Below are 12,812 nucleotides of genomic sequence, written 5' to 3'. Positions count from 1 at the left end.
AATTTGTGAAGCCATGTAGTTGCATCTCCTTTTCAAAAATCACACCGTGATATTTTTGTATGCCAAAATGTACCCTACACCCAAGTTCTGTGGTAAATAAATACACCTTAGAAGCCCGTACTTTGATGTGAACAAGCAACTTACCTGTATGGAGTAGAGCGCTTTTCTTCTGAGAAAATAAAAAAGACTTCACTTTACATATATATATATATATATATATATATATACATGATTAATTAATACAGCATACAAAAAAAAAAAAGACTTGTGACAATGTGTTCATGTTCTGGTATATGTATTAGGTTTCAATAATAACAATTGTTAATTTCTCCTTTTTGGGTACAGATTTACAGACATACCATTTTGAATCCAACCTATCAGTTATTTTTTTTTTCTAAAAACATTTATACAGAATTGCCTTCAGGTTTTTAAAATATACATATTTCCTTCCTGTATTTACAGAATACCAACCCCAAAATCATTTGAGGTTGCAATGAAACACGTTGTATAAAACAAAAAAGAAGGTTGGGGAGGGGAAACGGATGAAAGACGTAAAACATGGAATCGACGGATAACTATGATAACAGTCACAGGTGATTATTGTGCTTTTTTTCCGGAGGAACGTTCCCAACTTGAACATCTGATCTGAGGTCAGCGGAAGGAGGAATTCCCTCTCTCTCTAAATGCAGTGCTGTTTTAATCCCAGAGAGAAAGAGTGTGAATCAAGGGGGGGGAAAAAACAGGACACTCACCCTCCAGATGGTATCTCAATCAGGCTGGATTTTCACAAGAACAAGGAAAAAATAAAACATTTTCTCTTTTTAAAACCCTACCTGACCCAGATTTAATGGTTTTTCCTATGTTAAGCATGTCATCAAAAGAACCGGGTTACACAGAGTTCAAAATCTGTTTTTTAAATTACCTCATAAATCCACGCTCACAGTAGGAATCCGCTTACTGTCACAGTGGAGAGAGAAGCAACTCATCACATGCACCGATAAAGAGGAAAACACTCCTTTTGTTCACTTTTTCCTCCTCTCCTGTAGATGTCACTACTGAAAAACGTTCGTACACCACAAAGAAACTCTGCTCTCTAACGAATGACCGACGCCTGTTTAACATAATTCTCAAAAAAGGGACACAAATCTGGATCTGCAATGGCTTTCACTGCGCCGGGTATAGTAAAGAAATAGGGAGGTGAGTTTTACGTGATCAGGAAAAGACAGAACCAAAAAACCAAGGAGTTTGTAATTTACTAAGAGGGCCCCTGTGCCTGTTGGATGAGAGGATGAACTACTACCATGACACATACAGTACTGGAGGTTAGGCATCGTCACCTGACATGGCTGAGTAGTTGAACATGAGTACATTCTGCACAGGGCTTTTTTTTTTTTGGGTAGGTGGGACAAGTAACGGAGTGGATGGATGCTGGCGTCGAGTCCAGAGGTCGTTGACCGACCGTCTCCGGCCCTAAGCTGCCGTCGCACATCATCCCACAACCGGAGCTCAGCTGGTGTTCGCCGTCGACCCAGTGTGATCGGGGGTCCGAGCCGCCCTCATCAGCCGCTCTGAATGTACTTCTTGATGACCACGCAGCCGTGTCTGAAGAGCGGGCAGGGCAGCGACTGCAGGAGCGTCCAACTGTTGGTGCAAGGGTCGAAGGTCTCCATGTTGCCGAGGGCCGGACCCTCGCTGCTCACGATGCCACCTGTGGCGTAGATCTTCCCATCCAGGATCACAGCGCTGCACGGGCAAGACAGAATTATGTTTTGTTCAGTTAACTTCCTTTTTAAAAGTTACAATACTTACATTTTGGTTAATATGCCTGCTTTCAGGTGGTGAGAGTTAGATAGCCAGTTAACTTAGATTAGCACAAAGATGGGCTGTCAAATGGTAACAAAATCTGCTTACCAGCACCTCTAAAGCTCAATAATTATCACCTTATATTGTGTTTAATTCATTAAATCTTTGGTTTTACGGAGGGGTTATGGGTCAGACTATGTCTTGAGTCTGAGCAGTTGCCTGACAACCAGCGGAAATTCCAGGAAGTTGGTTGTGGACAAGAAATATTCTGGCACATAACCCCCCTGTAAATTTGAATTGTTTTGACATATTTTTGAATGGACTAAACAAACGAGATGTGACATTTTGTTACCATTTGAAAAAGAAATCTTCTCATTCTGACTTTCTAATTATGCATACTGTATTTCCCAAAAAGTCAAACTATTCCTTTAAGATTTGCATTAAATCAAACAGTGCTCTTGATAGGCTAACATTTTTGGTCGGCATTTTTCTATTGTATTTTTTAATTGCATTTAATTAATGTCAGCCTCACTGTTAACTGTTCTCTCTCTCACAGCTGTATCAGATCCGGAGAGACTAAAATGACTCGCTGGATGCACCTAACCAGCATGCCTTGCCGGAAGACTCGCCCCTAATTCTGCCTCTGATTGGCTGTACCCCTCCAGGCACCTGCTAATCCTAAATGTTGGCAGCTCACGTTTTTGTTCCCGTAGTCCGAAGATTTCCAAGGCCGAGCTTTTTGTTTTTATGCAATTTCTGTATGATATTTCATCATTAAATTCACTACTGAGAATTTTCGAGGCGAGAAATCAACCGCGTAGATTACGAATATTGGCAATTGATGGCGAATCGAAAATTTGCTCCGACGTTTTCGGAGTTGAGAAGCACCACAGACTGGCGCGACAGCAAGCCAGCGCTTGAGAGAGCTCCAGCCAGCTCACAGCGGGGTCTGTGAGCGTGACCGGCCGGCCGGCTGGTTGGCTACCGACCCCCGCAGGGTTGGTGCTACTTGCTGTAGTGCCAGTTTGTGGAGCTTCTCAACTTTAGCAGACGCCTGCAAGGGTATAGAGTACCAGACCTAGAGTCTGTGTCAGAGCTGTATTAAGTTACCGCTACTGCAAACCCATTTCCCACTCCTGCTGCTTCCCATCGAAAGCACTGACTGTTAGGAAGAAATAATGAGCGATAATCAGTGTCAGGAAGATAAGTAGGTGAAAGCAAGTGCAAGCTAATGTCGCTGTGATATGAGCTATCTATGACTCGCAGCAGCAGGAATATTGCTCTTATTGTCAATCGTGATCAGACAAACAAAGCCAGTTAGAAGACAACATCTCCATAAACATGCCGATTGTCACGCCTGAGATTGTTTGACATCGCTCACACATGCTCGCGACATGCCCAACAAGGCTATTTTGTAAGGTAGGGGGAGAAAAAAAAACCCAACAGACAAACATTAGCACATTCCCTCTCGAGGGCGAAAGAGAAAAACTAATGAAAAAGCAAATATCTCTACAAATGTGCTCATTTGATATGAGAAACAGAAACAGGAGTTTGTGTGCGGAGAGGATTAAAACTTGGGCTGTAAGCTGATTAGGGCTTTGTACTCCTATTGGGGTTTGGAACGATCTGCATTTACATAAGGTGCACGCTCAAGTACACACACGTACACACACAGAGCAGGCATGCGGTCCTATTGCACAAATTCACAACGCTGTCGGGAATGAAACAGATTATTACATAAAGCCTAAATCTACTCAGAGAGGAAGCACAGCTGATCCGAAAATGGAGGGAGCGTGGGGCAAAGCCTGGAGCTGCTCCTTTCCTGATAAACAGAGAGGGAGGTGCAGGCCTGCGGAGAGCCGGACGCAGCGAGGGGAGAATATCAGCTCTCCTGCACGATGACCTGCTAGACTTCATCTTCCGTGCGGGGGCGTGCTCTGGAGATAGCGGCGTTTCTGAGAGTAGCTGTTGTGTTTCTCTTTTTGGCAGCTCTGTGCTGTTTTGTTGTTGCCGCCCTCCCTGCATCTCTTCCTCTCTCTCGCGTCAGACTTAGTTAAATGTAGCAGAACAGCTGCCTGGCGTGTGCTCGGTGCAGCTTATCGATAACTCTGACAACATGATTTATGTTATACATTCTGCACATAAGAACACCGCCTGTAATTGCTTCCCAAATGTATTTCGTGCATGCTTCTTTCTTTCTTGCTCGGCTTCTCGGGTCTAGAATAGAGTGGGTTCATTATCCAGCAAACTGCACACCTCAGTGGCTTAAGCTGACTGGGATATTAGGATGTGATCCTGCTGTTGTTAATTTCCATTCATCTCCCTTTATGAGCCATTACGTGTCCACAAGTGGTATAAAAAGTTACAGGTGCGGACTGACGTTTTTTTTTTTTAGAACACAAACATTAATCATAACTATGTGCAAAGAATACAAATGACTCATATCTGAGGAGAAAGTAGAGCGATTCAACGCTTTGAAAGAAAGTTGATTAAATCAAGTCGAGTCTACGATTTCCGACGGATGCGTCTTTCTCTCAGCGTGATAGACGTTACTGATCAAGCAATTTAAAAAAAAAAATCAAGCCCATGAATTAGAAAGATATTTTTCTACCACGGGAGAAGTTTCATAACTTGAATGCAGCGTGTTAGAAACACCGTCGTTGTTTTAATTAACCGGCCTGAATACATTTCCCCTGTGCAGACGTTTACCCGTGTTACGACACAAAGACTGACAGATTTAAAGTGGCTGTAGGCAGACTGTTTTTGGCGTCATTGGGGGAAAAAAAATCCATAATAACCTTTCAGCTTATTGTAATTCAAGTGTTCTGAGAGAGACTTCTGCACCTCCTCATGGCTCTGTGTTCACACTTTAAAAAAATCTAGCCTGTGACGGGAGACTTTGGCCAATCACAGGTCATTTCAGAGAGAGAGAGCGTTCCTATTGGCTGTTCATTCAACGGAGGGAGCTGTCAATCACTCGCAAACTCTGATCAAACGGTCAAACTAGGCAACGCTGATCAAATATGAATCAATATTCTGGTACTGTAATGCCTATTTTTCGCATAAAATGTTTTCAGAAACATCTTGTAGTGTGCTGTTTAGCTGTAAAATGAGGAGGTTCACTCCAGCTGGTGGGCGGTGCTTGATATTTCCTCAACTGATCTCAACATGGCTGCTCTTCTCTTATATCCTACTGTCAGGATATAGTGACCATTTTATAAAAAATAGCATTTTTTTAAATGATATTTGCTGCAGTTCTACCTACTGCAGCTTTAAACTTGAGTTTTACATATTTTTCGAGGCCGTGTAATAATGTCTGTGTTTTTGAAGCTTCACACAAAACAGACGTACAATTTGAGCTTTTGAAAAAATCTTTACAATTCCACGCTGGATGATTAAACTTAACATGTGGCACCGCTACGTTAATAATCTCTTACCTGCAGAACTGCCGAGAGTGATTCATGTTGGGACCAGCCTTGATGTTGCCTTTGTCTGGGTCATAGATAGTGGTGGCTCGAGCGTAGGCTCCTCCCAGGATGAATATAAAACCGTTTAGACTCACTGCAGGGGCGTATTTGTTATCTGGAGATATGAGAGGAAGAGAAGGAGAGAGAGAGAGAGAGAGAGAGAGAGAGAGAGAGAGAGAGGGGGAAGAAGGGGAGAGATTGTTGAGCTATTGTTTGAATGTCATTCTCACATCCAGGAGAAATTTCCATTCAGTATAATGGCATCAATTTGTTTTTTTCCTTTTCTCTTTTCGCTCCCGAGGCCGCATGCAGAAATCATCATCAACATTCTCCTTATCACTTTACAGATGTGCCATTCTCGAGATTGCTTTGGAGAAAAAAAACAAAACTGAGAATGGATTGCAAACCAGTGAAAAAGCGGAGTTCATAAATCACAGCGGCTTTATTGGGTTCTGCTCCAAAATATGTTTGGGCTTGGCAGCAATATAAAAGAGTTACCTAAGTCCCAATAATTCACAATTGCATTACGCCCTCTGGCACATCCATAGATTCAAAATGGGGAAAAAAAGTAGAAAAAACTCCCTGCGCATGTATTGGAAATACATGAATGAACAGGTGGGATACTGCATACTGTGCATACTGTATAATTCAATCTGATACAGTATATAGCGCAGGAGGAAAACAGAGGCGTTGAAGCAGCACCGCTGTAGAATTATAGATGATGGGGAAACAAAATGAAACAGTGGTTTGTGCGGAACAATGCCATTGGAAACCTGCAGCTTGCGAGCAGCGGCCCTGCTGTGTGGGAAGAGGAAGTGTATTTCAAACTCAGAGCAATTTCTCTCGAGCAGACTGCAGCTGGCCAATTTACAAGCAGCATGAATAATGCACAGACAACTTGGCCGTGAGCCGCCGTCCTCGCTGTTTTCTGCCACAATGGACTGACATCCCTCATTGGCGACGGGCAACAGGAAGAGGAACGTCTGACGCCTTAATAATGGTGACGGAGGCCCCTAAAAGCTGCTCTCGTGTAGCAGAACCGCCTTTCCCACCGGCTGCGGAGAGGAGTCCGACATGTTTAATTAACAGGTCATCTCTGGAGGCGGGAGGTGTTGCTGCTGCTCCGCAGGCTGACACTCTGAATGAGCTGCACTGCATTACGTTTACAGCTACTACACTTCAACTCATAATGTTCTGTAACAACAGGACTAGGAGCCAGGCTCATAAAACTGTATATTCACGACTAAAATGCATTATTTTAAATCTCAATCATTGTAGAACTGGGCGCACATGCACAAGCCCATTTCCACTCCCACAATTCTCCATAAACGATCTTAAACATCCAGGTGCATATTGATTCTCCGGCCCATTCTCCACCACTCATTAGGAGCGTCGATGAGAAGAACGGCAAAGAAGAAGTGCAATTTCACCGATTGTGTCGCATCGACGAGATTCTCCAACAGCGCCGGGAACAGCTGTCATTACGCACGGCTGGGGTTATTTATAGAGCCCATGCAACCAATTCATCGCATGTACCTATAAACCATCGCCGCAGTAATATCTCAATCATCAATATTAAATGTCAGAAGGATGATAAATATTTAATTTCTAGAGCTCATATTGAAACAGACCATAAAGTACCGCACAATTCAGAATAAAACGAAAAGGTCATTAACAGGTGAATGTAAATGTCAATCGACTGAAATATTTAATCGCGATTAATCGCATGATTGTCCGTAGTTAATCGCAAATTAATCGTTAATTTTTCATCTGTACAAAATGTACCTTAAAGGGAGATTTGTCAAGTTTGTAATACTCTTATCAACATGAGAGTGGGCAAATATGCTGCTTTATGCAAATGTATGTAAATATTTATTTGCTGGAAATCAATTAACAACACAAAACAATGACAGATATTGTCCAGAAACCCTCACAGGTACTGCATTTAGCATAAAAAATATGCTTAAATCATAACATGGCAAACTGCAGCCCAACAGGCAACAACAGCTGTCAGTGTGTCAGTGTGTTGACTTGACTATGATTTGCCCCAAACTGCATGTGATTATCATAAAGTGGGCATGTCTGTAAAGGGGAGACTCGTGGGTACCCATTGAACCCATTTTCAGTCTTATATTGCCTGAGGTCAGAGGTCAAGGGACCCCTTTGAAAATGGCCATGCCGGTTTTTCCTCACCAAAATTTAGCACAGGTTTGGAGAGTTATTTAGCCTTTTTTTGCGACAAGCTAGTATGATATGGTTGATAACAATGGACTTCTTAGGTTTTCTAGTTTCATATGATGCCAGTATCTTCACTCTAACTTTAAAACTCCACAACAACCTAAAAAACGCAAGTTGCGTTAATGCGTTAAAGAAATTAGTGGTTAAAACAAAAGTTGTGTCAACTCGTTATTATCGCGTTAACTTTGACAGCCCTAAAAAATTATTAAATTCATCACCCATGAATAATTTAAAATTAAGTTTAAAAATGCGCATTTGATTGCCATTTCACAGAACGCTGTCGACCGCAAAAATAATCAGTGAAATTGGTAAATAACATAAAAAAAATGTTTTACTTTAACGTTACATCTCTCACCTTGTAGTGAATCTTCTCCTTATCAAAACCATGTGTGTGCCTTGTCTGAAGTTTGGGTGACGTGTACATTCTCATCGCACATTCTTTCTTTTTTAAATACTAGTTTATGTGTGGGAAATGGTGTAGCCTATGCATGTTTTTTGTGAGTATGTTTCATTTATAGGCTACATCTGGCCCTAGGAGTCACCAGTCACGCTAGCAGCTCTGTTTTTGGCACTGTACAGCATGTACAAGCCCTACTCTTTCCACCCGGACGACAATACAGCTACACCAAATATTGTTTGCCGCACATCACAACGCGCAGTGCCCAAAGTTAGGCTTTGTTCGGTGCAGCGAATAGTTGTCGTGGCACGGAGCAAGCCATTGGAAATAACGGGTTTCAGAGCACAGTGGTGCCGTTAACGAATTGTGTCTGAAAGGACCTTCAGTGAGCGGGAGACCGAGACAGAAATGGAGAGTATTAAGAGAGAGAATTAGTTTATGCCAGAGATTCACACAAGTTCATGCCAGAGGGACGAATTATTCTGTATTCTTTCCTGAGAATTAAAAGTAAAATTTGAAGTATTGAAGATTAAAAATGCTGTTGCAGTGTACTTATTATTTTGCCATTTTTATTCTTTAAAAGTCACCAGAATGCAGGAAACTGAAACTGCCAGATCCCCTGCTTTCGTTTTGAAATACTCCCTATTTTTGAAGTCTCAAGGTTGGCAAGTATGTTGCAAAATGACAATGCTAACATGCTGATGTTAAGCTTGTGTAAATGACTAAAAGTCTAAATGACTTCATGCGGTTGTTTCATGTGTTATATGACCACAATGCGGTCATTTACACACACACTGAAATCCAATCTGAAATTCCACTGCAACCATCTGAGACATCCGCTTCAATTTCAGCCCTTGAGAAACAAGTTGCCACTGATTGGTCCTCCTCGCATTCTGCCTGACGTGTTTATTTTCTTCTTTTACCTTCTTCATCTCATTGATATGCCGCTGCCAGTCTTTCCGAGCTCGTGTGTGTGTGTGTGTGTGTGTGTGTGTGTGTGCCAGCATAAGCGTGTGTACATGATGTTTTGTGTTAGGTCCCATAAACACAGAACACTCATTTCTCTCTGCTCGGCGCCTGAGGCAGAATAATAACAGGATGCTCTCAAAGGAAAAACCTTTCTCTCTTTTTTTTCCCCACAGAAACTCTCACCACCGCTCCCTGCCGCTCTCTCCAGTGGACCCACAGCAAGCAGCGGCTCTGAGTGCCTTGGAGAAGTACGAAGCAGGTATACCTCATTCTCATTTGGCAAGCCTCAAAGGACTGCTTTGGGTGTCTCTCCGCCACTTTGCTTCTGCTCTTATCCCCCTGGCCCTCAGCTCGGAAAACAAGCTGTTTCTGCTTAAACAACACTGAGATACAGTAAAAAAAAAAGGCGCACAAGTATGGCTGAAATTGTTCAAATTCTGAGGCAAACCTTGCTATTATGGGAGACTCACAATGGACTTTGTCTGGTTTCACATCTCTGATGTTAGAAAACTCAGCCAAGAATCCACAGCTGACCATATTCTACATAAAACACGAGCAAAGGGAAGGAAGGGAAGGGAGGGGGAAAGACAGCAAAACAAGGTTTTAACACGGCAGCGGTGATAGAAGTACAGCTGTGCCTGTGGGGCAACACGGGCTGACGCAGCCTCTCACACTCTGATAAAACAGCTTAGTCACAGAGTCTGGGACCCTTCGGGCTGGGGTCAAGGACAGCAAACAAGGGAAAACGCACACATACACACGGCTGTGATGAAATTTGCGGCTGCTGTCTAAACAAACACCTTGCTGTTCCCGAACATCCCTTCTTATCTGATTCCTGCATCAACACAGCAGATATCTGATTCTATAAAACCGGAACACTCCCGCAGCGATAACACACACACGCACAAATACATCACTAAATTATAACAATACTGTATATCTAGATCCGTTCAGTATACAGTGGAGACTGAACACATCTAGATAAGACTGCCCTCTCTGATAAAGACTCCCAAACAGCAGTCGCCATCACAAAGCCGCGGCATTACAGCGACATGGAAATGTGCGGTCGGTCACAGGCGGGGGTAAGAACTATAAACAAAGAATAACACAAGACGTTCTCCTCCGAAAAGACTGAGGATGAGGTGCTGGGTACACTCTTCCTGCGTCCCACCAGAGAGCACGAGGGAACAGAAGTAAATAGGACAAAGACGCTTCAGTTCTCACCGCCAGAAGCTTAGATAAGATTACAAGAAGGTAATTGGAGCAGCAAAAACTTTTTCTTTTTCACACAATGTCCTTTTATGTGGTGCGAGGAGAATAAGAACAGCCTTTGAAATGGCGGGCCAAAAACAGCAGAGGGAGCGAAAGAGGATGATGTACTTTAATTAAGTATGATGGGGGAACGGGTGGGGGGGGGTATGTCCAATTAGGTAGCTATGGAAACACTCCATCTTCTCCACCTCTTTTTTGCTGTGTCACGTTCCCCCTCATCCTCCTCCACCACCTCCATAATGGTGCTCTAAACCGCCGTGCCCGTTCGGCTGATATGTCATTTGCGCGAGTAGTTGTTCTGCTGTCAATTTCCCGATAGAGCAGTCTGGGCGCAGCGCCTCTGCTCTCGGGTCCCTGGAGTCGGCCAGTCGATGCAGACCTGTCTGTCAGCAGGGGATGCTGGGGTGAATACTGGAGGGAGCTGGTTGGAGCATGGTGTGCGTGTGTGTGTGTGTGTGTGTGTGTGTGTGTGTGTGTGTTTCTCCATGTGCATCTGATGTGAACAGATGTGTTATAGCAAATTAGTTTTGAAATGAGTTCTCAAAGCGACACTTTACCCAAATTATAAATGTCATACAATATTCATAGTATAGTATGTCATGAAAATGTTCTAAAAATGTCGTAGTATTGCTGTCATTGAAAATATCATAAAAAATCATAGTATAGTATGTCATAAAAAATGTCATAGTATTGCTGTCATTAAAAATATCCTAAAAAGGATGGTACAGTATATACTATACTAGTAATATATTATGTCATAATAAAAATGAAAATGTCATAGGATAGGATGTCACAAAAAAGACAGTATATGATAGTATATATAATGTTGTTTAATATGTCATAAAAATGTCATAATATAGTATGTCATGAAAAAAGTCATAGTTTGTCATAAAAATACCATAGTATAGTAGGTCATGAAAATGTCATAGTATAGTATGTCACGAAAAAAGACATAAAAATGTCATAGTATAGTTTGTCCTAAAAATGTCATAGTATGGTATGTCAAACAAATATCATAGTAAAGTATGTCGTTAAAAATATTATAAGAAAATTCACAGTATAGTAGGTCATAAAAAATGGCATTGTATAGTATGTGATGAAAATGCTGTAGTATAGTGTATCATGAAAATGTCATAATATATTATGTCATAAAAAAAATCATAAACAAGGCAAAAGTGAGCATGGCTCACATACCCCCGCTCACTGTGTGACCCCTATTGAAGTAAGGCCAAAGGTTTTGCCCTTTTGGAACTAATGGAACGAGTTCTACTCCGGAAACAAAATTAAAGTCGAAGCAATCACAGTTTTTGGCCAAAATTTCAACGATTTTGGGCACCCTGGAATTCTAATCCCCAAAAGGCACAACTAGACCACACTGTCAACCATCCATCTTCAACTGTTTATCCGGGATCTGGTCGCGGGGGCAACAGCTCCAGCAGACACTGTCAACCATCATACCAAATTTAAGTTCCTAAGTTAAATAGTTTCCAAGTTCTGCTCTGGAAATTAAATCAAAGTCGGAAAAATCACATCTTTGGAAAATGTTTTAAAAAATTTGGTGTACCCTGGACTTCAAACCCCCAAAAGGCACAACTAGTCAAAAAAAAAAAAATAGTATAACTTTTTCGACATACTATACTGTGACTTTTTTTGACATACTATACTATGACTTTTTTATTTTTTTCGACATACTATACTATGACTTTTCTTTTACTATACTAAGCCTTTTTTTAATTTTTTGACATACTACACTATGACTTTTTTTCAACATACTATACTATGACCTTTTGTATTTTTTGACATACTATAGTATCACTTTTTTTCTCGACACACTACACTGTGACTTTTTTTCATTTTTTTCGAAATATTATACTATGACTTTAATTTTTTTTTTTACATAATATAGTATAATTTTTTTTCCGATATACTATACTATTTTTTTTTTCTCTCGACATACTATACTATGACTTATTTTTATTTTTTTTCGACATACTATACTATGACTTTAAAAAAAAAAAAAAGTTTTGCCATACTATACTATGACTTTTTTCCCCCGATATACTATACTATGACTTTCTTTATTTTTTGGACATACTAAAGTACGACTTGTTTTTATTTTTTCGACATACTATACTATGACTTTTTTTTTTTAGTATAGTGTGTCATAACATTTTCAGAAAATGTCATAGTTTAGTACAAAGTGCCAATCTAATCATTCACACACACTCACACACCAATGGTACAGCCTTCGGGAGCAATTTTGGCTTCAGTGTCTTGCCCAAGGACAGTTCAACATGCGGACTGGATGAGCTGGGGATTGAGCCCCTGATCTTCCAATTAGTGGACGACCTGTAATACCTCCTGAGCCACAGCCACTCTGCTGTTGGTTATCTTCTATCTCTGTCTGATGCAAGTGTGATGGTGTAAAGTTTCAACATATCCTGAGATGGTGACGGGGTGGGCGGTCGCCACAGGGTTTGGTGGGGTAAATTGTTTTCAATTGTTGTTTATCTCCCCGTACATGTGTACTGGATGTAAGTTCTTTGCTTAGGACTTAAATGTCTTAGTATAGTATGTCGTAAAAATTATGCAAAATGTTATATTATAGTATATCATAAGAAATGATGACGATTAGAGGACTTTGAACTTTGAGATTCAACTCTCTG

General features: G+C 41.3%; 1 protein-coding gene across 5 annotated transcripts in view; it reads right to left on the bottom strand.

The window, feature by feature from the left end:
- Positions 1-278: 278 nt before the first annotated feature.
- Positions 279-12,812, bottom strand: part of LOC119477027 (kelch-like protein 29) — a 254,667-nt gene continuing 242,133 nt past the window's right edge. For 4 of the 5 annotated variants that reach the window (XM_037750806.1, XM_037750804.1, XM_037750805.1 and 1 more), the window contains 2 exons: positions 5,241-5,385; positions 1,560-1,743 (listed from right to left, as the gene is read on the bottom strand). In XM_037750806.1, coding sequence (XP_037606734.1) covers positions 1,560-1,743; positions 5,241-5,385 — 329 coding nt within the window. Of the gene's footprint in view, positions 1,744-5,240; positions 5,386-12,812 lie in introns of all 5 variants that reach the window. The other variant, XM_037750803.1, reaches the window with a different exon arrangement.

The sequence above is a fragment of the Sebastes umbrosus genome, chromosome 18 (genome assembly GCF_015220745.1).
Source record: "Sebastes umbrosus isolate fSebUmb1 chromosome 18, fSebUmb1.pri, whole genome shotgun sequence".
Taxonomy (NCBI): domain Eukaryota; kingdom Metazoa; phylum Chordata; class Actinopteri; order Perciformes; family Sebastidae; genus Sebastes; species Sebastes umbrosus.
Note: the sequence above shows the minus strand (reverse complement) of the source record. Positions and strands in the feature narration are given on the sequence as shown.